Below are 26,117 nucleotides of genomic sequence, written 5' to 3'. Positions count from 1 at the left end.
GTGCTCCTTTGAATACCAGCCATGTCAAGATCTGTTCATATCAAAGTTTTGTTCTTGCTTGAAACCTTGACTCAACAAGTCAGTTTTATTGTGAAGATGGATATTTTGCATCTTTACTCTCCTTCCCCCACTGTGTACATTCATCTTTCTTTTCAAATGTCTGTTTTAGGGTGGTCCAGGCACTAAAGGGCCTAGAGGTGAAAGAGGTTTGACTGGACCTTCCGTAAGTGTCTCTCTGGAATGCATTTATAAGTTTATATGCTCACCGCATTAAATTTTGGATGTTAAAGTCCACAGTAAACTAATATCACAAAGTATCAAAATTTAAATGTTTTCTGATTAAGGATAAGTCTGCATGTTATTTGTATAGAAAAATGTTGGGAAACAGGATGTGTATCTTGTCTATATTTCCTAGGATCCCATTGTGCTCTGCTTCTTGCATAGGGGAGCCAGATCATGTGTATCAGTAGTAGGAGACATGGAAGGTTGGGAATGCCAACTCTGCCTCATGGTTCCCCTTCTCTGGGGAGGCACTAGAGGGTGAGGGAAGGCAGGGAGACACTCTCTGAGGCACACTCCCCTCCAAAAATAGTGGATATCCCATCTCTATTAATGTTGCCTAATGTGTCTTGTTTCTTGGCTTGAGCCTGCAGTTCGTTTCTAGGGGGGCAGGATCAGCTCTTCCGTGGATAATGGCGGAAGTACTGCTTGAATAAAGATTTGCAAGTTCAAATGTTATTCAAGTATCCATTATTCCTGTGCTGATGGCCTGGCCCATGTCCGTATGAATGCTCTAGATGCAATTCTAGGAAGAAACCATGTTCTAAATATCTTTTAATTTTGTTGTTTTAAGGGGCCACCTGGTCTTCCGGGTGATGCAGGTCCACCGGGTCCTCAGGGTCCACCAGGCCCACAAGGGATCAATGGACTTTCAATTCCAGGAGAACCAGTGAGTAACCATTCTATATTTGTGTGTGAAACTGTGTAGAGGCAGAGAACTGTTACATCATGGCAGTGGTCTCCAGAACCCTCTGACCATCATGGTTTTTTTTTTTCTTGCCCTGATGCTCGGTAATGTTTGAAATTGATTGCCTTTAACATATCACATTGTCTTATCCTGAGTGTTACAGGTACAACTGTCTTGGGGATTATAAGTGAAGTGGTGTGAGATGTGTTGCGTTGCTTTATCTTACTGCTTTTCTATACCTTCACACTCTAAGGTTGCGTCTACACAGAAGCATTATTTTGGAATAACGGCCGTTATTCTGAAAGAACAATGCAAGCTTCTACACAGCAATTCCATTATTTTGAAATAAATTCGAAATAATGGACAGCTTATTCAGACTTCTGTAAACCTCGTTCCATGAGGAATAACGCCTGTTCCGAAATAGCTATTTTGGAATAGCAGTAGTGTGAATGCTCCACTGCTGTTATTTTGAAATAGGTCCTCCCCAAGGCCATTCAGAGTAATTACTCCCCAGTGCCTCCTGGGGCTCTAAATTGAGGTAGCATGTCCACATTAGGGAAGCCTGCCTCAGACTAATTTTGAGGCTTCCCTACAGTATAGACGTGCTATTTTGAAATAAGCTATTTCAGAGTATTTCTTCCAGAATAGCTTATTTTGAAATAAGCCTGCAATGTAGCTGTACCTTGACACTCAAATTTTCAAAGTTGGATGTTGAGAATTAAACACCTGAAGTCATAGGTAAGCATTTCCACAGATTTGTGCACTTCTATGCTGATTTAGGCACCTAACTTCTTCCTTTAGGTAACTAAATCACCAGTGTAAAGCAGGTAATGGGTGCTTAAATTGGGGCATCAGTGTTTGAAAGCTTGGCCTTGTGTTCTTTTGGTGGGTTGGTGGTGCTGTTCCTACCTTGTATACAGTTGTGCATGCTGACACCACTGTATGAATTAATAAGAGCCAACCTCTGATTTAGTTTGCATGAATGAACATCTAAAGTAACTCTAATATCAGTGGACTTTCCCAAGATTCACACTGTTCTGAGTGCAGAATGCAGCCCTAAATGACCACATAGCGTCCTGATACCCCTATCGTCTACCCTTGGTCACTTCTGCATGTAGTCTGCCAGAGAAGATCTTTTTCTGTCTTAACTTCCTGGTTTTTATGGAAGTATATTAGGGATTTATGGAATGTTGCAACAAGCTGTATGACTAAGTGAATATTCCTGATTAGGAATAATTAGTAAAATTGGCTTCTAATGGGAAAACACACGTTACATTCATTAGGCAATTCATCTTTTCTGTCTGATAGATTTACAAGTGGCCTAATTCAAAACAGAAAACCAAAAACACAGGATGGCACAAATTAGATCCACATTCCCTTTAGGAAGGGACCAAATGGAAGAGTTTGGAGATCAATATAGGATTTTTTGTGTATGCTTGAAGGAAAATCTTCATCAGGATGGCCTGTGGATGCCAAGCAGCATGGAAGGCTAAATGCATTCCTTGTGTTTGTGGAATGTGATAAATGTTTTGTCCCAGGCAATTTGAAAGATGAAGTATGAAAACACTGAAGAAACTTATTGCTTGGAACTTGTCATTAATGAAATTGTTTCGGTAACTAAACATTGTAATGTCAATTCTGAGTTATGTAATTGTGCTCCTAATGACAATTGTGATGATTATAGGGTCGCCAAGGAATGAAAGGTGATGCTGGAGAACCAGGGCTACCAGGGCGATCAGTAAGTTATTTTTTTATGTTATTTATGCCACAGTGATGCATGGACACTTTTAATGCAACTCTTGAGTGTTGTAGAAATTTTGTGCTCCTTACATATTTCGTAGGACATGTGCTGGATAACATTAGCAATCTGAAATATAGCAAATATAAAACTGTATAAAAATGTGAATTAGACAAAATAAGTAAATAGAGAAATACATGTTAAATTGAGCTTGTTTGTAGTTGTACATATGGCAGTGATTCCAAGTTGAAAATGGGATTGGGTTTTGAAGAGAACAGCTAAGAATGTATAGAATAATCAAATATCAAGAACACTCCTATTGTCTTTTTTAGGAATTTGTTTTCAGGGGGAATTTTGGCTCTATGATTTTTTTGACAGCTGTGGGTCAGATGTATATTGTTGCTATTTGGGCTTCAATTTGCCCGTGTATTTACATAAATAGAAATCCTTTGTGTAATTTGAGGTTGGTATGCCACGTAGAGACTTTATTTTCTATACTATTTGTATTACACTCAAGCAATAGAAAATGCCTGAAATGGGGAAGAAGACAAATCTAATTTTTGTAATTCTGGGCCTGATCCTGTCAAGTGCTGAGGCCCTGGCAGGTGTGGAGTGTCCTCACTTCTCATGAAGTTTTCTGTAACCACCTTCAGTGTTTCTTCTTGACACAGAAAATACAATACTAAGAAAGAAAGAGCATGACATGTACTGGATATGGCAGAAGCTCATTATAAAATAGAACAGGAGGAGACTAGCATGAATGGGAAAAGGGGTTAAATAAAAGAAGCTGTAACTCATGCTCTTCACAACCACTGAATTGACAGAAGATTATCTTGTAACCAGAGTTTAATACAGGGGTGGGCAACATTCACAAATTTTGGTATGTGGTTGTGAGCCAGCTCTGGGCCCCCCAAAGGGAGTAGGGCCTCTTGCAGAAGGAGTGGGGCTGTGGGCTACAATGAGATACAGAGTGTGAGATTGTGAAAGAGACACTGTGTGTAGAGACAGATTGAGCGTGTATGTGCAGTGTGCATGTGGCACAGACTGGGCGTGTGTGTGCTGGCTGCTGTTGTGTGAGTTTCTGAGAGAAACCACATGGTCTCTAAGGGAAATCTGTCCTGCTTTGTTGTCTCCCTCTCCCCTGCTTTGCACATCTCTGAGTCACTTACCAACCTGCTTCATATTGGAGCAGCTCTGCTGACTCTGTCTCCCTCTCTCTGACCCATGCTCTGCAGAGATGGGGTACAGAGGCAGGGGCACACTCTGATTTCAGCACTCCCTTCCTGTCCCCACTCACCTCCCCCACTCTGCACAGCTAGCAGGCGAATCCTGGGAGCAGCTCGGCTACAGAACACACGCTGCCAGCTGTAAATGTGTATGCTCTGCTGAGCAGCTCGGTGGGCCAGAGAGAAATGTTTTGGCCTTATTTTGCCCACCCCTGGTTTAATACCAAATGTTTAATAACTAGCCAACATTTGTAAGCTATGACTGAAAAAGGCTATAAAAATGCATATTCTGGTAACAGGACTGAAAATGTAAAGAATGTTTTTTCAAGGGAAGTGTGAAAAAATGTGGTAAATAATAAAGTGCATTGCATTGTTAAAATACAGCTGATCTCTGCCAAAAGGATTCATTTTATTTTTTATATGTTGACAAAAAGCCATATCAAAATAGTTTGGAAGTTAAAACACATGTGTGTATGTATATATACAAATATATATGTATTTAGTATAGCAAAAGAACTTGTTTTATCTTAGCTGAATTCCTTATTTTGTTTTTTCTATAGGGAACCCCAGGTTTGCCTGGCCCACCTGGCCCAGTGGGACCACCAGGTGACAGGGTAAGGTCTCTTCTGTCTACAGTGTTAACGGCACAAACTATGCTCCGTTCTATAGCACATGGAACTCCAGCATTGCTTTCTATTTTTCAGCTTCTTCCTTTTTTAGGATCAAGTCCTCTACCCAGAGTCCAATGAGACTCAAAAAAGATGACTAGTGGGGACCAAGAAGATTGTGGGGAGGAAAAATTTCCTCATTGGGCCTTAAAGCAGATACATAACTTTTGCATAGGCTACTTTTGACTGACTGGATTGGGCCCTCAGACACCACTGAGCAGGGTTCTTCTGACCCTGCTGATATTCTGGTCCCCTCCCACATTCTGTCTCCTATTGTTAGGGAACCCATATGAAATGACATGTCCACAACACTAGGATGTACTTGTACAAAATTCACTGTGAAGATAGGATTTATCCCTTTATACTTGACCTCTGGTCGCTGGGAGTTAACAGCTTTACTTTAAATCAGGGATTCTCAGATTTCTTCCCAGCAAATACTCTATTGAGATAAAGAGATTGTCTTGTCAACTTGTTGCAATCCCTTCCTTCCTGTTTGCAGTCATGCAGTCTTAGGGTACGTCTAGACTACATGCCTCTGGCGACAGAGGCATGTAGATTAGGCTACCCGACACAGTAAAATGAAGCGGCGATTTAAATAATCGCCGCTTCATTTACATTTACATGGCTGCCGCGCTGAGCCGACAAACAGCTGATCAGCTGACAAACAGCTGAGCTGACAAACAGCTGATTTTACTGTGTCGGGTAGCCTAATCTACATGCCTCTGTCGCCAGAGGCATGTAGTCTAGACGTACCCTTAGGCTATGTCTGTTCTGGGAAGGTTTGACAACAAAAATGCGGTCGACATGCAAAAATTGCCAAAAGGAAAAACTGGTCAAACCAGTTTTTCTGCCTCCCATAGTTGACATTTCATGGCCACAAAGTTAGCACACTGTCCACAGATAGAGCAAAGCTATGTGGGTAAGCATCCCACAGTGCAGTGATGTGGGAAGGCAGAGCTGATCCCACTTCTTGGGATTCCCTCCCAAGTTCTCCCACAGCATCATGCCTAGCTTTGTGAGCTTTCTGGGCTGAGGAATGCCAAAGCACCACAGCGGTCTCTCCAGCCCTCCTCCTGCAGCAGCTGTCTGCCTACTGCTGTGTTCCTAGTACAGGACAGACCAGAAGCATTCCAATGATTTGTTCTTTGTTTGTTTCCCAAATGGAACAGCTCACTCAGCTGCCAGATATTTCCCAGAGCTTTGAAAGGGGAGGGGCGCATACGTACAGGACAGCAGAGATCAAAACACTGAGAAAAGTCATCAAGGCAGGCATTGTGGGATACCGGTGGAAGCCAGTTCTGACAACAAAACAAACAGCAGAGTCTACACTGGCTCTTTGTTGATAATGAATGGTGGGGGAAAGACAAAAGTCTTTCACAGGGGTGGAAGTTTTTTGTTGCCAAAACTGGTTTTTTTCCCCAACAAAAGTCACATTGCAGGGTGAATGCTCTTACTGTTTTGTCACCAAAAGGCAGTTTTTGATGAAAAAACTTGATAGTGTAGACAAAGCTTAATTCTCATCCCTTTTCACAATGGCTAAGTCCCCATGGCAATTAGAGCAACTGCCTACATACAAAAAGCAGGTATTTATAAAATGTTTGGTATTTGATGCATTTTTCTAGCTGATCCTTAATGGGGTTTGGTAGCCATCAACAGGGAGAACAGGCACCATGTGACCAGCCAGGTCTTCAAGGAGCTTAGTATTCTCTTAGACAATTAGTATTCTCTTAATACCCGTAAGAGAACTGCTGTAAGGCTGTTTAGGTGGGACTTCTCAACACCACCCAGAAACTGCTTCCAACAGCACCCAGAAGCTTCTTGTTCTTTGCTTAATCCTCTCCATGAGCAGGGCTTTGCTTTGTAAAAATGGGGTTGGATGTGTGTTTACACTTTCCTATTGTTTTGTTGTGTTGCGAGAGCTGCTATAGGAAAAAGATCTCATGAATGCAAAACTCCCAATGAAGGAAGAGCTAATGGTTCCAAAGGTAGAAAAGAGACTAGGCACCACAATAGGCTGATAATAGAAGAAGACAACAGGGAATGGGTATGAGTTCTTCTCCTTGCAGGGGATAAAACAGTTTGGTGGATCCTGCCTCTGATCAGTAGAGATAGGTTTCAGAGTTTCTTAACTTATCCAAGTAGGACATTCCCATTCACCCATTGCCTAGTGCTTGGGGAGAACACCAAGAAGGAAGAATCTGTGTGCTACTAGGTCCCTTTCTTTTTTATGACTGAGCTCATCAGTCACTTTGGGCTGAGCCTCTATTTCCACCTCTGCGAAGGAGGTCGCAGATTTTTAATCATTATATTGCTGCTTTTGAGAAACAGACACTCCACCCTAAGCAGCCTGAGGCTCTCTCAATTTGGGTAAAGCCATGCCAATTACATATTTAACTGGCATTACCAGTGGTGCAGATTTAAATAACTGACACATTAAATTATTGGGCTTGACATATATATTAGCATTAATTATGAATAGTGCCATTATACATAGCTTTAAGGGTCACTAATTTTAAATAAAGATTGCTGAAGCCTTAGGCCTGTCTTTAATAATCTGTAAATATTTTCATTTTTGGAATAGGGTTTCACGGGAAAAGATGGTGCCACAGGACCCAGAGGCCCACCTGGATCAGCGGTAAATATAAAGCTTCAGCATAGAATGAACCAAAAGTTACAACCCAAAAGTGAGAGAATTCCACTATGCTGGTTTTGAATTCTATCGAACGAATCCTTTATCATATTAGAAAAAAAATCAAATGAAAATTATGATGTTGAAAACTCTTGGAAAGAGGAAAACAGGGAATTATTTCCAACATGCATATTATATTTTTAAAAATGAAACAGACACACTAGTAGGGCTTGATTCTGTTTTCACAGTGGTGTTACTCAACTGGCTTTCGTTAGCTTACTTATTTCTTAATTATTGTTGGATTAGAAAATAATATAGAGGAAGTGGATCATGTAATTATAGATCAAGTAATTATGACAAATTAACACTTCAGGACAAGTAGAATATTTGAGTAGTCATGATAAGTTAAAAATATTGAACTTTATTGCATGTATTAGTGACTGTGTTGCACAATGTGCTGGTCTACACTTGGGCTCCTGGTCTAAAATCACTTAGGTTAATGCTGTGGGCCCCTGGTCATGACTTCTGCACAAATTAGAGAACTACTATTAGGCCAAATCATATGATCACTATTCAGGAAACCCTTGAATTAAAAAAAAAAAAAACCTTATGGCACCTTAGTACTTTTGAAAATCCTAGTAGGTGCCTATCTGCATCTGTAAGCACCTAAATGCCATTGAAATTCTGACTCTATGTTAGGAATAAGAATAATTTTCTTTTAAATGTCACTGTCCACTTATGTGCAATGGGTATGTCTACCTTGCAAACAACAACCTGCTGTAATATGACCGGGGCTCTCTCGCCTCGCGTTACAGTGTGAAAAATAGCAGTGTAGATATTCCTGCTTGGGCTCAGAGACTCACCCCAAGAGCCCAAGTCAGTTGACCCAAGCTCTGAGACTTGCTGCCACAGGGTTTTGTTTGTTTTGTGCAGCATAGAAGTACCCATGGTGGCTGATTTCTGCACCAGTTGCACTTAGACTCTAACCTTCTGTCTTAGCCTTCCTTTGTCTGACTTTCTGTTTTAGGGTGCCCCAGGAGTTCCAGGAGTAGCAGGTCCAAGTGGAAAACCAGGGAAACCAGGAGATCGTGGGCCACAAGTGAGAAAATGATTTACAATTACTGTATCATTTGTAACATACTCTGGCTGCAGATAAATATGGGACTTATCCTGGCTTTAAGCTACTTGGTTCACGTATGTTCAGTCAATACATTGAAGCTGAGCTAAGGCCACAACCCTAATTTTTAAACAATTGCATTTTATAGTCCATCTTTCTGTTCATTTTAATAGTTGGGGCTGGAAACTGTGGTCATTGGTTTCCATTAAAAAAAAAAAAAAAAAAAAAAAAAAAAAGCACAGTGTCTACGTGCCAAGACATATATTTCTACACTATGTAAACACCAAGAGCTAGGTCAGCAGAATTACTGGAAATTGTTGGGTTTTTTGTAAAGAGTGGTATGTTGCTGAAGGTGGAAAATCTTTGATAATGTTATATGATCGCTGGTGGTTTGCAAATGTTTGTGATTTAACAACATGATTTAAAAATTATTTAAGTCCTGTGGGCTCTGTTGAGGCTTTTACAGCTATAGCCCCATGCTGGAAGGAAGGGAGCAGAAGTTGCGTGGTCTCAGGAAAAATTTGAGCTGAATCAGCCAGAACAGGAGCTGTGATGTCTCAAAAAAGGTGCCGTGTTCATTCCCTCCTGGCAGCCAGTTTGGAAAGGGGCAGAGTTCTCTACAGAGTGTATAGTTCTTAGGCCATGTGGTCTGGCAGAATTCACATGGGCACAAAAAATTAAGTGGCTATGTATGCTAATCCTGCTCAATCGCTGCCAGGCCTCAGGAAGTCAGTTCAGCTTTCAGATTTCTTCTTCTATAAAATACAATTAGTGCTACCTTACCTACTAGCTTGCTGGGGAGATTGTGAGGATTCATTAGTTCACCTGTCCAATGCTTTGAATAAAGTGCTTTTGTTATTTTTGCTTCTGCCATTGGTGCAGGCCAGAAGCACAAAAGCCAACATTGTGTTTGTCCTTGGACAGGCACTCAAAAGAAGAGAGGCTACCTATGCCCTGATTTATACAGAAATAACCTTAATCTAGCCATATCTATATAAATGCAGAAAGTACAAGTATGATTTAAGTACTTATAAATGCTAATCCCCAAGTTCATGCCACTTAAAAGTATAATTTGCTTCAAATTTCCCACTTTCTTGTGAAGCGACACTGCATGATATTACATCTACTATTTCAGATGTTTTCAGAACAGATCCCAGCAGGAATTCTGGCTCATGCTTTGTGCAGATGTTTTGTGAGACTCATGGTAGACGGGAGTTCGACATTGAAGTTTATGTTTTGCATTAGAAGTGCCAAAGGTGCAGCCCAAGAGCCATGTACAGCCTGCTGAGATCTGAAATGAAGTCCAGGCCTGCCTTGTATTTGTAACTGCAGGTCCATGAGAAAACTGATCACCTGCCTGCTGCTGTTGCTGAACTCAAGGAACAAATAACCTCTTAGGACTCTTATCTTGTCATTTTTGCTCATGTTGAGTGGTATGTGGTGTTAGATACCACTTAACGTGCATCTGCACAGCAGAGCTTAAATTGAAGTAAGCTACATAAATTGAGCTATGTCAATTGTATATCTTATTTAGAAATAGGGAGCATCTACACAGCACTTATTTCGAAAGAGAGCACTCTTCCTCCGACTTCCCTTATTCCTCATACAGTGAGGGTTACAGGGGTCAGAGTAAGAAGTCCTCCAGCTTGACAGCATTTTGACACTATTTTGAAATAACTGCCTGCTGTGTATATGCGGACTAGGTTATTTCAGAATAGGGCTAGTTATTTTGAAATAGTGTTGCAGTGTAAATGTAAGCTTAGTGTAGATATGGGTAGCAGGAGACTGGGCCTTTACTAAAAAAGATGCAAATAGAATCTAATATTATGACCTGATGCCAAAAGTATATAAAGTTAAATGCAAATTATATGGAGATCTCAGGCTTCCTACATATTGATCATGAGTGTAGACATCAGGATTATAATATAGTAACCTCAGTTTTAGCTAATAAATGAATTATTGCAGCTCTTGCAAACATTACAAATTTGAGTGGATAACAGAAGTTCCTTAGCAGATTAACATTAGTACTAAATCAAGCTGTTCTCTGAAGCATTGAGTTTTTATAGCTCTTCAAAGTTCCACCTTGATAATGTGCTACTCCCAAAGGAAAAGAAAAATGGGATTTTATATCAGTAACAGACAATAGGGTTGAATCAGAAGAAAAGAATAATAGCACTATGTCATCTGTTAACTGTTAACAATTAAGAAATCCAATGGAGAGATGCTTCTAGCAACTTAGCATGCTGTGCTAACTCTGGGACCCTCTTTAAAGGAGGATTGCACAGTATGTGTGATGGAGCTCTGACTACTTACTTTCCCCTTCTGGGCAGAGATCCCAGATGGGACCTCATGAAGGAGAGAATGGTCCTGAGGAGACGCGCAAGAATAGGAGAAGATCTTCTCGGGAGAGCATTTGGGTCCCATTGTTATTTACAGTAAAGATAGCTCCAATTTCTTGGCTTATCCTTTCTCAGCTGCAGAATCTTGCCACAATTCCAGCCTTCACCCCACGGCTCAGAAGAATCCCAGATAAAACAACAGCTAACATTTCCTCCCACTCACCCCAAGCGGCTCCTCATCACAGGATGTCAACAAACTAGACTGGTGGCAGCAGCCGCTTTCTCTCAACATTCTGGCAAACAGTTGGCTGAAGTGCACATTTTTGTGTGTTAAAAGAAAATAAAGTGAACTCTAAACAGAATGTTGCTAAGTAGGAAGAGGACACAAATAGACAATGCTTCACTCATAACTGAAGAGGCAATTGTGTTGTTGAACTGGTAGGATTCTCTAACATCCCAATGCAAAAATTAGCTTAGTGTCTAAGCATGACTGTGATCAGTATTCAGCTGTATTAAGGACAACCCTTTGCAACATTTACAAAGCAAAATCAGAGTATTTCTTTTGTGAGGTTGCAGTTGTCAAGCCCATTAAGCTTCAGTGAAGTTTTGAAAGTTGACTAGCACAGTTACTAATTAATGGGAAGGAGAGAAAGGATTGATTTGCATTGGAGAGGTGAATGTTTTTGATGTTTCTCAGCTATAGAAATCTTACTGTATTCTTGAGGAATATCATGCCTTTTGTATTAGAGCAACACTCCCCAGTAAAGTCAATGGAAAGGTTGTTGCTTATAAACCATTTATGTAATATGCCCTTTAAAAAGGCTTTTTAACCACCTAACATGGCTTTTGTCGGAGGTCAGCTTTGAGAATTTTTGTTTGTTTGCCAGTAGACTGCAAAAATATTGCCACAAATAGCATGTAGCATGTCAGCATTTGAAGTTTGCTTCAATTGGTTGCCCTCTTTTTTGTGTTCATGCTGTGCAAACATGCCAATAAATGAGTTCTATGGAACAGTTAATTTTAAGAAAATATTAAAGAGTACAGTCAGAAAGTGGGATAGGATGATAGACCAAAATAACTTTTTAATTCATATTTGCATCCATTTAGTCAGGGAAACGAGACATACAATGAGACTTTCTTTCCCATCAAAGCAGCTTAAACTTTGAATATATGCACTTCTCAATCTATTAAGAAAGTTACAGACCAAGAAATATTTTCCAACATATATTCAACAATCAATATACTCATTTCCATAAAATACCAACATGCTGACAATTCACAAGCAGGAAAAGACTCTAAATTCATTGAATAAAAAGATTTGTAATGCATTCCATGTGTGATTCATAAAGGGAGTTAGGTGTGGCAACACTGAATGTCATAGTGCCTAATTTGTAGGCACCTAGAAAGTCACAGGGACAACACTGTGATCCACAAAGCCAAATTAGGTGCCTCAGGTCCCCATAGCATGAATGGAGACATAGGCTCCTTAAATTGTGATCCACAAAAGCAACCATGCTAGGTGAGAGCCTCCTAAACTAGCCAGAAGGGTGTGTGCTATGACCTGTGCCTCTCAGAGAAAGGCATCTAAGTCCAAGTGGAGGGAGGGACCTATGTATTCTTACAGTTCATGAATGAGACCCTGAAGTGAGGCAACTTGGGCATCTTAGCAGCTTCTTGTGGGAATGAGTTAGGCCTCTGCTTTGCTCCGCACAGAATAGTCATGAGAGGAGGAGAAGCCAACCCAATCACTTCTAACCCACTAGTCTACTGATCTGGGAGACACTGATTTAATTCTCCCTCTCCCCACAATGGCAGAGAGGATTTGAACAGGGATCTTCCACCTCTTAGTTGAGTGCTCCATCTAGTGAGCTGTGGGACACTTTTATGTGAGGGCTCTCACAGTCTCTCCTGCTGATGCTGTTCCACTGTAGCTAAGTAATGAAAAAGTAACTGGCACAAGAGACTGGACTGGACTACACTCTGGTGGATACTTTAGGCACTGGGCTACAGTCATTCCCACTCTAAGATGAAGTTGCTTTGTATATTGCTCTCGATTTCCCTAACTACTTATTGGAGTAGAAAATGCCATAATAGTGCTATTGATTATTCATGAGAGAAATGCGACAGATTCATGAGAGAGATGGGAGAGATGGTTTTGTATCTAAGAGTACGTCTACACTGCAGGGCTTAACTGAAAATAAGCTGTGCAAATTGAGCTACGTCAATCTTATTTCGAAATAGGGAGCATCTACACCGTACTAATTTTGAAAGAGAACACTCTTCCTCCAGCATTCCTTATTCCTCGTACAATGATGGTTACAGGAATCACAGTAAGAAGTCCTCCAGCTTGACAGTACTTTTACACTGTTTTGAAATAACTGCCTGCTGTGTAGACACGGACTAAGTTATTTCGGAATAGCGCTAGTTATTTGGAAATAGTGTTACAGTGGAGATGTACCCTAGCAGGTTTTTCACATTCTCTGCATTACCAGGAGTCAAACTCTTCCTGCTTCATAGCTACAGTAATTCCTCATTTAACACGATAGATGCGTTTCTGAAAATGTTCGTGCTAACCGACAACATGCCATGAGGGGTTAAAAATAATGGAAAAGGTGGGGATTGCATTTCAGGTGGTGGTGGCAAAGTCAATTTTTTGTTGGTGCTAGGTCATCAACGTCAACATTAGATGTCTAGCAACACAAGATAACTAGCAATGCAAGTCGCCGCGGTTTGTTAAAACACAAAGATAAACACGTGAGCGAGCGGAGGAGCGCTGTGACCATGAGTATTCATCTGCTCATGCGTATTACCACTGTTTTCACCAACTTATACAGCCGCGCGAAGTAGTCCGCCACTTGATTATTTTCATGTTATTTGAAAAATGTTTCCTAAAAAAAAATCATGCTACTGAGAAAATGTGTTAAGTGGGCATGTGTTAAATGAGTAATTACTGTATTATGTTAACGTTTGACAGGTAAGCAATGATGCCTCAGTGTTTTCTTAGGTAAATTTTAATCTCTGAATCTTTGATTATATGCGTTGTGTGCATATTATTAAGGAATTATTAGTTTGCAAATTATAGGCATGACATGCTCCAACAGCTATGAATCATGTCCATTCAAGCTCCTTAATTTGAAGCCTTATGATCGCAAAAGAAGTTTATGAAACACTGCTATTGCATTCAAATTGTAGCCAGTTCTCTTCAGTGGAATGATTTGTTACAGTGTCAAGTATCAAAGGGGTAGCTGTGTTAGTCTGAATCTGCAAAAGCAACGAAGAGTCCTGTGGCACCTTATAGACTAACAGATTTATTGGAGCATAAGCTTTTGTGGGCAAAGACCCACTTTGTCAGATGCATGCATGTTTGGGCAAAATTTGCAGTCTGCTCATGAGACAAACAGAAGTGAGAATTTCGAAAACACTGAGTGTTGGCCAGGATTCTGTTTCCACCGGTGATATGGCCTTTGGCTTCTGTGACATAAGAACGGCCGTACTGGGTCAGACCAAAGGTCCATCTAGCCCAGTAGCCTGTCTGCAGACAGTGGCCAGCACCAGGTGCCCCAGAGAGGGTGGACTGAAGACAATGATCAAGCGATTTGTCTCCTGCCATCCTTCTCCAGCCTCTGACAAACAGAGGCCAGGGACACCATTTCTATCCCCTGGCCTTTTATGGACCTAACCTTCATGAAATTATCTAGCTTCTCTTTAAACTCTGTTATAGTCCTAGCCTTCACAGCTTCCTCTGGCAAGGAGTTCCACAGATTGACTACACACTGTGTGAAGAAGAACTTTCTTTTATTAGTTTTAAACCTGCTACCCATTAATTTAATTTGGTGTCCTCTAGTTCTTCTATTATGGGAACTAATAAATAACTTTTCTTTATCCGCCCTCTCCACTCCACTCATGATTTTATATACCTCTATCATATCCCCCCTCAGTCTCCTCTTTTCTAAACTGAAAAGTCCCAGTTGCTTTAACCTCTCTTCATATGGGACAGCAAAGTGGTTTTGAAAATCTCAAAAATCTATTGGGCAGTTTTTTACAGTTTGGATTAAAGTGCATTGCTCAAGCTAAAACATGGGTCAAGCAAGCTTTTTCTTTTTGATATCTAGGGATACATTTAAAAAAATTTAAAAAAGCTTTGAAAGGCAACAGATATTTAGATTTCTCAGAGAGCAAACTAATGGTTAAAATGATCACGTGTCTGATTTTTGGCCTATTTGAAACGAGCATGTGCTTATGGCCCTAATTATGTGAGATGAACTAAAACCAGTTATAAACATCCTTATGAGGTCATTGTTATCTAGTGTGAAAATCTGCAAAATCTAACATACAAGCATCATAATTGCATTTTCCCAGGAAATTGTGTCATGTGCTTCCTTGGCCCTTCTTTTTGCTAACAGTGGAATGCAAACAAAAGGCTAAAGTCTCAAAACATTACATGGCAGATGCACACACAAAATTTAATTTTCAAATGTATGTGTGTATATCTTCTAAATTGTATTCTTTGAAAATGTTCCTAGAGTGTATTTTATGTGATTGTGGAAATTCAAACATTTGTTTTTACAAGTGGATAATCAGTCATTCCTGTTGGCTTCTTGAAAAAACAATGCCAGCACCAAAACCAAACCACCATGAAATGCAAATACAAATGAGAAAATGCTGACAGAGAAAGAATTATAGCTCTTGACAAATCAAAATAATTATGGTGACAGCTCAAGCTCACACTGCCACAGGTAATTGTAGTATATTGTAAGTTTAGAAGCATTCAGCAGCTAGTAAGGGAGATGTAATTGAAAACATAGTAGGTACTAAAAGCCATCTTTCCCCAATCTTCTATAACTCCTGTCTATAACACTCTCTGACTTCTGGGTTTGGAGGAGATAGCTACCCTTCCTGGATGTGCAGTTTTTGGTCTCAATTTAGTTTGTTAATGAAGGAGGCAGGGCATTATTTCAGATTGAAATTACTATTTACATATGAACAGTAGCATAATATGTGCCACAAGACTGAATGAGACATATGGCCCTGTCTTCAGAGGTGCCCTGTTTGGAACATAGCCTTACAGCATGTCTTCGGTGTCATGATCCCTTGGTTTCTCTGGGCTTAGTCCGACTTTCTCCCTCGGGCCCTTTACAGAATCTGACTGGGCCTGTTCAATCATATGCCCAAATGGCTGCTTTGCCCATTCTCTTCTGGAACCTGACATAAGTTCAAAGAGAATCCAGTTCCAGCATTGTGCAGAAAGAGTAGCAACCTTTTCAAGAATAACACTTCCAGGGTCTAAATATAGTCAAAATAACTTAATCCTGAAGCTTTTTCCCAGACACATCTCCCACAGAAGTAAACCAGACTTTTCTGTGAAAGGACTGTTAAATCAGGCCCCATACAAGACAAAGACCCAGAATGAGACATAAGATAAAAACAGTAGTGAAGTTAACCATGAATGTGACCTTTTTCTTTAGCATATCTAACATTTTCTACAACTGAGTTTCATGAGGTTGTATTTCTGCTATAAGCTATTTATAATAAAAGTGAGGTAATAGCAGTTTGTTTTGGATAGAGAGAAATTGGAAAATGAAGTAAGATGTTGCTTTACGTCAGGGTACGTCCAGACTACATGCCTCCGTCGACGGAGGCATGTAGATTAGCCAGATAGGCAGAGGGAAATGAAGCCGCGATTAAAATAATCGCGGCTTCATTTAAATTTAAATGGCTGCCCCGCTCTGCCGATCAGCTGTTTGTCGGCAGATCGGGGCAGTCTGGACGTTCCCCTGTCGCCAGAAAACCCTTTTGTCGACCGCCCCGTTATGCCTCGTGGGATGAGGCATAACGGGGCGGTCGACAAAAGGGTTTTCTGGCGACAGGGGAACGTCCAGACTGCCCCGATCTGCCGACAAACAGCTGATCGGCAGAGCGGGGCAGCCATTTAAATTTAAATGAAGCCGCGATTATTTTAATCGCGGCTTCATTTCCCTCTGCCTATCTGGCTAATCTACATGCCTCCGTCGACGGAGGCATGTAGTCTGGACGTACCCTCAGTAAGGATATGTCTACACAGCAGCGTTATTTTGGAATAACTGACATTTTGAAATAACAAAACACGTATCTACACAGCAAGTCATGATTTTGAAATAATGTTGAAGTGGAGGACTTCTTACTCTGATTCCTGTAAGCTTTATTTTATGAGGAGTAAGAGAAGTCAGAGGAAGAGTGTTCCCCTTCGACTTCCTGCTGGGTAGACAGCGTCAAAAACTGAATTAAGCTATTTTGACTTCAGCTATGCAATTGACGTAGCTGAAGTTGTGTAGTTTAATTCAAATTTTCCCTGCTGTATAGACGTGCTCTCACATTTGAAGAAAAAAATGTTACTCTTTTATATTTAAGAAAGCATCTAAAAAGCGTAGAAAATGAAGGCTTTTAATTTTGAGAAAAGTATGAGAGTCAGTGATTGGAATCAGAATAGATCATTTTTTTCTGATTTAAGGAGAGCTAATACTCATGTATTACACAGTAAATATAGTGTGTGGAAGATATGATACAATTTGTGAGTAAATAATGTATTATTTAAATAGAGACATAATTTACAAGAAAGCTTTCAACAGGTATCCTTTTTAAAATAAAACAGCAGCCTCTTTTTTTGGGTGCAATTTTGCATCTGCAAATAACTGTAGATACAAATATATCCATCGAAATGTCTGATCTATCTGATTTGCTGCTGAAAAATTGCAGGCGCAGCATGATTGCAGGTGCATGTAAGGATACAGCTGGATGGGTTTATAGAACAGTTGCTTTATTGAATCCATCTAAAGCACCTGTCAGTGAAATATATATACACCAGACAGCACTAACAGAGCATACTCCCTAGGGAACTGTTTGGTTTTTCTCCTTTCTTTCTTCCATTTTCGTTAATCTCTTTATGTTTCTTTGTTCCTATACAATAAGCTGCAGTACATGCAGATGCATTAAATAATAATTGAAATTAACTTGTTTTAGGGTCCACCTGGAATTAAAGGAGAAAAAGGTGACAGAGTAAGTATTACTTTAAATTATTTTATTTATTACTTATTGTAATATAATAAATACTAGCTTTTTAAAAGCACTATGTACTAATATACTTGTTTTAATTATTAAGGGAGATATTGCTTCTCAGAACATGATGCGAGCAGTTGCAAGACAAGTCTGTGAACAACTGATAAATGGTAAACAATGCTGTGCTTTTTCCTCATTCTGTTTTCTCCGTGGCTAATTTAGTAGCTCATTTAGGGCTCATCTAGACTACGCTAAAGTGTTGAAAAAGGATATGCCCATTCCGGTGGAATTTGCATCTCCTCTGTCGACACTTTAGTGTAATCTAGATGAGCCCTTATGAAAAATCAAAAGTGATGTATATTTGAGATGAAAGGATTCTGACTGTGAAGCATAACAGGAGCCAGTGTATTTATTGCTATCTTCTGTGCCATTTACCTGATGGAAGGAAAGTGCAAGACCAAACTGGCTCCTGAATTTGAAGGGCTAACTTGTTAATGAACTAATCTGTTCTTCCCCAGAGATCCATATTCAAATTTGCACATGCCACAAAGGGAATGATTTTGTGTAGTCAGCGAAGTCCTTGTTTTAGTACTGTCCATGTCATAAAACCACAAAACATTTTGGTATAAACCAGGTCTCACCTCTGCGAGATGGAAGGCTAGAATGGAAGGAGCATTACACGCAGTGTTTCCTCTTAATTTTTCCCATCCATGTAAGGAATACATTTTGCTATGGGCACCGAGTCATGTGCAGATGTGCACCAGTAGTAGAAACACATATTGAGTGGGTGCTGTGCTAATCAGCTGAGTGGCATTGGAGTCTCTCTCCTGGGTGGCCACCCAAGTGCTCATCTTACAGGGAACACTGATTACAGATATTAGGATCAAAGTGTATTGGCACATGCTTCCGGGGCATGTGATGCACACAGGACAAATTCTGTTATGCAAGAGAAGGAGTAATTGCACTAGGTAAGCCCCAAAATTCAGGTCCCCGAAACAATATTTTAATTTCTTTTAAATTTACTTCAGCCTCAACATTGACACAGTACTCTAGTCCTAAAGTACACCTACCTCCAGCCAGGGGGGACCACTGGAGGATTCAGGCAGTGGGGAATCCTCTAAGCTCCTACAGGGGGCATCCCTATAGTGCAGCTTTGCACTCCACAGGAAGTTCATCCCCCTGCACAGCTTCTTCAGATCATCTCTCTCCCTTCCACAGAGCGGTCAGGAAGGGCCCCCAAAGACAACAAAGCAAAATTTGTACCTTGTTATTTATGGAGAGATAGTAAGCATGTGCTGCTTAGATCCCAGTAGGGAGGTTAAATATCTGTTAATTGAATAGTCGATTAACCTCAGGAATTCTTATCAGTTATTCAACTATTCTATAGTCCCTGGGGGTGGGGCCGGCAGCCATTGCACTCTGGCCCTAGTCCCGAGGAGCCCCCTACCACTCTGTGCTACTGCTTGAACTGCATTTCAATCTTTTGGAATTAACCTTTGCTGCCTTACAGCCTAGGAAAGAGTCCTTTGTCAGAGCTCCACCAAATAGGCTGTTGTAATCCAAAACTCCTTTTTCACTTGACACTTTCAGAGGCTGTAAAGTTTTATTTACAAGTCTGCTGCCAGGATTTCCCTTCCCCCCCCCATGTATTCTATACAGTTGTATCTTGCATTCATCTTAATCTGTGCATGTGTTCCAATTCTCCACCGTTTGGACAGTGAGTGGTGTGTACGTACATGTGTGTGAGAAGGATGTTAATGAAAAGCAATTAAAAACCCTTTCTTTCTCTTTAAAGGCCAAATGAACCGGTTCAATCACATGCTGAATCAAATCCCGAATGATTACTATGCAAATCGCAATCAACCAGGACCTGCAGGACCACCAGGGCCACCAGGGAGCGCTGGGGCAAGAGGAGAACCTGGACCTGGAGGAAGACCTGGATTCCCAGGGACTCCTGGTATGCAGGGACCAGCTGGGGAAAGAGGTGAGTAGTGCCTGCCCAAAGAGCATATGTATGACCATATTTCAAAAGCTCTTAGCAGAGGAATTCAATGCAGCTGCACCATGCAGAAAGACCATGAAGCACATAGTTCTCCATAGCCAGCAGAATTGCTGTTTTGATATTGGTACAGTGGAATATTCAGTGTCTGAAGACAAGATCTAAAATTACAGAGATTTGAATCTACAATGTTTCTTTCTCTGGGTGGTATTTATGGAACACCTGCCACTGCAGAGTCTAAGCTCTATCTCAAGAAAATATATCAATGTTATCAAGATATCTTAGAACAAGGAACATTCTTTTCTCAAAGCTGTTTCTGGCATCTTGACAGGCTACTTTTCTAAATAGGCATCTGAGAAAGGGGAAAATCAGATTAGTTAACAACAATGTGGGGTGAACTGTAGCTTAGTGATACTGTAGTTGTGTATCTCAGGAAGCAGAGTTGTAAGTATATGGGAAGTACATGACCAGATGTGCCAGTGCACTTCAGGTGCTTTGAACAGTTCTGCTGAGGCAAAGGAGGCATAAAATCAGCTTAAGTTGCTGGTTAAGTCTGAGTAATGGCTGGTTAATTCTGGGTTGTAGCATAGGCGGGCCTGGCGGTAACCAATGAATCTGGCCCTCATTTGTTCTGGCTGTTACACTTCAGAATACGGATGTAGTGTTGTGTTGTCTAACCTAGATTTTTAAAACATAGATTTTACTATAAGTATTTACCATTTAAAAGCAAATAATAAATTTCTGAATCCAGCTATTCACTTAAGCTATTTCATTAGATTTCTAAGAATGCATAAAGTGTATTTGTAAAAGAAATGTTCCAAGTGTGTATGCCTTAACTCATGTCGGTAGATATGTGGAATGAACTTCTGTCAGATCCCAGTGCCTCAAATATGTCCCTATATTTTAACACAGTGTCTTCACTCTAGGTTACCTTGGTACACTACATTTAAAAATCTTATCTTTCAGATTGAGATGTTTGTTTCCTTAAAATATTTTCCTTATCCAAATTAAGACTGCCTAGACCAGAAATATAAAACAACACACTATTTGGAGTGTAATCAATGATAGAGCATGAAAAAATAGTGTCTTCTGACATGTTTTATTGTTGTTGTTTGTTTTTATGGGGTTTATTTCCTTTGGGTTCTTTAGGACTGCCAGGAGAGAAAGGTGAAAGAGGTATTGGATCACAAGGACCACGAGGTTTGCCTGGACCACCTGGTAATTTTTCTGTTTTTAATTTACAGCAGCTTACAGAACAGTAGATATAAAAGGCTTCCTAGAAAGTCATATTGCTTAATTGCTCATTATAGGAAATAAGCATATGTTACCCAGTGCACTGTACATTTTGACATGTATTGGAAACAAAACAAAACATTCTGAAAGTGCCAAACACTGGAAGTAGAAATATTGGTGTAGACATGGCTAGTAGAATGTTGGCTTTATCATATAATTTATTCTTTTGGCCTTTTGTAAGGGAAAATATTTTTGTTGAAAATATCAATTGAACTCAGTAACGAGAGGCTGATTTCCACCTTCCAAAATGGACATGTTATCACTTTTTTTTACTATTTGATAGAACAAAATATCACCTGATCCATTTGGAATGTCTAATGCCATATTTGGGTCATGTTTGTGGTTATCCTGATGTCGTTTAAGTGTGAAGCATAGAGTTACTAGTACAAAATATGAGCCTTTCTTTGTTTCATTTGATTTTTTTCACTGATCATTTACTGATGTCTTGGCAGAAATGGTCAGGCTTCTTTTATTGTTTCTGCCTTTAATTTCCTTGTTTAAACATGATTTTTTCATTATAAGATCCATAAGACGCTTGCAACAAATTCTAACCCCAGTTGGTTGAAACTCTACATTTCTGTTAACCATAATACAGCCTGGTCCAAAGAAAACATTACCTCATCTATTCTAGGGTTGCAGGGTAGCAGACTTTTAATCCACTACTATGTTTTAATTGAAATCCAATGTGCTTGTCTAATGTAGTAGTTTCCCCTGAGATCTTCATATCTTACACAGAGTGGAAATAAACCAGAGAATTCATTGATGCTTTAGTGTGGGTCAAACCTTGCCAAATCAGTTTATGTGAATAAAGACCTTAAATTAGCCACATGCAGGAAAGCAACTAATGATGAGTCACATTTGGGTTCTCTTTGATTGTTTCATTGACCACCTATGGAAGCCAAATGTCAAAGTTTTCTTACCAAAGACTTGTTCATAGTCTAGATGCCAGTGTTTTATGACAGGTTGATGCCTTACCAATTATCCTCCTTTAAATTCTAAAATTAGGTCCACCAGGAGAATCTCGAACTGGCCCACCAGGTTCTACAGGTTCACGAGGGCCACCTGGGCCACCAGGTCGTCCTGGAAATGGGGGTATTCGAGGTCCACCTGGCCCACCTGGATATTGTGATTCATCCCAGTGTGCTAGCATCGCTTACAATGGTCAAGGATTCCCAGGTAGGTTACTGACAACTTAAACAGTAGTAATTTTAATTAGCCTTCACAGATGCTGAGCTGTTTTATGCAAGACAGGCCTGCTAGCATGGACTTACTGAATCATTTCAGAAGCAGATGGTACTGAAATGGCTTAGTTGTAATATTACATCGTAGAATGGTTCAGTCCTTCTAACACAGACAGGTCTAAGAGCAGCTGTTCAGAATGTTATTCTAACTTGTCTCACATTGATTTGAAATGTGTTTAGCTGTAGAAAGGAAGTGCTTAAATTATACATATAACTGGTTTTTAATACATAGAAGGATAGTAGATTATTATTTTGCTCTTAGGATTTAAATGACCATTTTCTTCTTCTTCTCCTCTCCCTCCCTCCATTCTTCTTCAGAACAAGGTTGAATACTCCATGTTTCTCTTGAAAAGTAAAAAGAACGCTCTGGTTGGCAGTTCATGTTTGTTTTTGATCAACATCAGGATTATTTATACAAAATTAATACCTGATATCAAAATTTTCCACAAACAAAAACCATTCTCTGTTACAGTGCAAACAATTGAAAAACTCCACTTGCCTACAATTTCCCCTGCGTTCAATCCCATGAGTTTCTGATCAGCCCTGAGTCATGTTAGCCTCCAAACACTGGGCTGTCACAGGGAGTCAAATCATGGATGACAGTGCTCATCAATTTCTGACGAATGAACACACAAATATATTGTATACCTAGGCTCCTGCAGGACAATTTTCACAAAGAAAGTCCACGCCCATAGTATTGTTAACCAATTCATTTGTGTGCACTGTAGCGTTTTACAATGAGTGTATGTGATACTGATGTTGGATATGGTTTGCCACTAGCATACTGTGCATGTATACATGAGTATATATATATATATATATGTGTATACACTTGGTACTATTGGGTGTAAAAAGCAAGGTGCTTGCACAGACCTAATCCAAGATTCCTGTCTAAATTAAAAATAGCTAAAATTGTACCCATTGTGCAGCAGTGCTATCCTTCCTGGTGAACATCTATGTATACATATATAGATATACGTGTATGACTTAACCATTGTGTATTTTAGTTGGATGACAGTATATTTTTTGCACAGCAGTCTGACTATTTAAAAACTAACATCATCTTTGACCTGTTTCAGGTTCCGGCTAACACATTTTCTAAGTCTCCAGTGCTGCTTACAGTTTGAATACATGAAAAACCTGTTTCTGAGATGTTTGCGCACGTGCTTAGTAGGAAATGAGTCTGTATGGATATTTCACCACGGATACGGTTAAAATCGAACCGTGTAGGCCTCATGTAATGGGGAGTTTCTTTATACTAACAACATTTGTGAATGACATAAGGACAGTGATGTCAACTCATCATCAAACCTGTTGCATTTCAGTAATAAAGTAGAAAACCAACTATTTTTAACCTTCCAAAATCATCAGAAGCTGCAGGAGGCTTGTAAAATTACTAACCAGCAGATGTAACACCATAGTAAGAGACAGATTTAACCTGATAAACAAGAAATGATTTGTGTAAATAGTAAACTAATTGTGGCTTGTAAATGATTTGTAAGGGATTGTGTCCACTAAAATCAGTTAACATCGTTACATTAAGCTTTTGCATTAAAGCCTGCTGCTGCTTGCTATGTGCCAAAATAACATCTTTGACTCTGTATGAAGTCTACCTGTCTATTGCTTGTGATCAACATGTATGACCCAGGGCATGTGCCTTTTTGTATATGTAATCTTGTTGGGTTTTGTAATTGCAGTTCTAAATACTAAAGATTTATAATTATTTTTCTTCTGTTTTGCTGTAGTCTTTGGTGTTCCTCCAGCACCAGCTGTAACTCAGTCTGTAACGAGGAACAGCATCAGAAAATGACATGTACTGCATATTGCCACTGGTGATAGTTATGTGTACATTTATTTTCCCACCTCCCTAGAGAAAATTGCTATGTCAGTCAAATATGTTCTTCAATCCATTTGCTCCATTAACTAATTTTTAAATCAAATTCACTATTTTTAGATTATTGAAGTAGATGTAAAATACTATTATTATGTTATTTTACTTTATTTTAATTTTTAATAATTTATTGGGCCCTTGTACAAAAGCTTAAGACAGATTCCACAACACACAATGTTTGTGTTAAAATAGCTGGATTTTAGAAGGTTTTTCAAAACCAAATCTAATTTTCATATAATTTGATTGTCCCTCCTGTCCCACACCCCAAATTTCATGAACAAACTGAAAAAAATCAGTGAATTACTAATTTATATATTTATTATATTAAATTAAGATTCAACTAACATTATGTAGCCAAACTAACTTTCATTATATTTGTGGATTCAAAGACATGCAATAACTATAATGTTCAATCAGACAACTATTTTCAACCAGAGTCATACGTACCTGAAAGTGGACCCTATCAACCTGAAAGTGAGCCCTACATAGTACCAATGGAGTCAGAAAGGAGAGAGGACGAATATGAGGACTATGAAGTTGAAATGCATTCACCAGGATTACCTTGAACAAATGCGCTGGAAAAGATCATTACCAAGAAAAGCAAAAACAAAACCATAAAAAAAATCTGTCTTGTTTTATGTTTTTGGTTGTTTGTTTTTGTTTGTGCTATGCTTGCATATGCAGATACAGATGGAGTGGGTGTAGCTTATACTCTCCAATGCTCCCATCTGGTATTTTCAAATCAGAAATGCACTCACATCTTGTACGAGTATCATGCTTATGTGCAAATAGCAACATGTGTAACTATAGATTGCGTTCTTGCTCTGAAATGCTTGTAAAATACTTTTGCTTAAAGTGGCTGCTTAGAACTTTGTGTGCATTCAGTTATCACAATGCTGCATTTTCTTTACACAAAAAAATACCAAAAACAAAACAAAACACCAAAAACCAGAGCTGCTGCAATTTTTCAAAGAGCTGTCTGCTTTAGCTCTACAGTTTTCCTCCTTTTTAATGCCTGTCTGCAGTTAAGTTACATCATAAGTCTATATTGTCTAGCAAAAACCAAATCAATTCCTTGTACATCATTGTCAATTTCTTCTATCCTTAGTTATACCTTACAGGGCATATATTGCTCTTATACATCTCTTTTAACAACCACAAGCCTTAAGTAATGTAGCTGAAATCATTGTATCAACTGGATATACTTTCATAGTGCTTTAAATTTCTTTGTAGACACATTAACATTTATGCCAAATTGCAGTCAATCCTGCAGAGATGAAATTGCATGTTTGTGTTGTATATTTAGTATGGATTTTTTTCAGAATATAATGTTTCTTAGTTATCAAAAGCAGTTGGAAATTGTTTGCAAGACTATGGATATAGAATTGCTGCTTTTATATTTTAACTGCAAATTGTGAATTTCACTGCCTTATATTATTTATTTCTGAAACAAAAGAGGCATTTTTCAATAAAACTACTGAAAATTTACTTCGTATGATCATTTTCTTGAATGGGACTGTGAGGATTTCAACTTGTAAGTTACAAAAAAAAAAAAAAAAGAGAGAGAGAGAGAGAGAGATGTAACAAACACACAGAGACCATTGCATTTTCTTTGTTAAACCCACAAATTAATTTGAAATTTTACTAGTATTAAAACAAGTCCCTGATGCTGTGACACTGGTAGATCGGAATGGGATGGGGTGCTTGTATTTAATTTGAACAATGGCTTCCCCTCATATGGGGTTTTGATTTAGCTATCAATATCACTCAACCTGTAGCATAGGTGGTGACAAAACCAAAATGAGGCTCTGAGCTCCAACTACTGCACTATACCGTATACCTCATTGGTCTCCCATGAGACTAGTGGACAGGTGAGCAGCTAGAGAGGCTACTGGAGATTGGACCAGAGGAATAATGCAAGGAGAAAGTGGCTGGTGATAGCTCCTGCTCCATGCTTAGCCATATGCTCATTGTGCT

At 39.5% G+C, this 26,117-nt stretch overlaps 1 protein-coding gene across 1 annotated transcript in view; it reads left to right on the top strand.

Annotated features, from left to right (window-relative positions):
• Positions 1-25,628, top strand: part of COL12A1 (collagen type XII alpha 1 chain) — a 154,305-nt gene extending 128,677 nt beyond the window's left edge. The window contains 13 exon segments of the mRNA XM_089777144.1: positions 170-223; positions 854-949; positions 2,652-2,705; positions 4,492-4,545; positions 7,181-7,234; positions 8,256-8,327; positions 17,681-17,716; positions 17,820-17,886; positions 19,512-19,700; positions 20,865-20,933; positions 22,014-22,184; positions 24,576-24,694; positions 24,696-25,628. Of these exon segments, the coding sequence (XP_089633270.1) occupies positions 170-223; positions 854-949; positions 2,652-2,705; positions 4,492-4,545; positions 7,181-7,234; positions 8,256-8,327; positions 17,681-17,716; positions 17,820-17,886; positions 19,512-19,700; positions 20,865-20,933; positions 22,014-22,184; positions 24,576-24,694; positions 24,696-24,758 (1,098 nt within the window). The 3' untranslated portion in view covers positions 24,759-25,628.
• The last annotated feature ends 489 nt before the right edge of the window (positions 25,629-26,117 follow it).

This window comes from Pelodiscus sinensis, chromosome 3 (genome assembly GCF_052426305.1).
Source record: "Pelodiscus sinensis isolate ZL-2025 chromosome 3, ASM5242630v1, whole genome shotgun sequence".
Classification (NCBI taxonomy): Eukaryota; Metazoa; Chordata; order Testudines; family Trionychidae; genus Pelodiscus; species Pelodiscus sinensis.
This window is presented reverse-complemented; position numbering and strand designations above follow the sequence as displayed.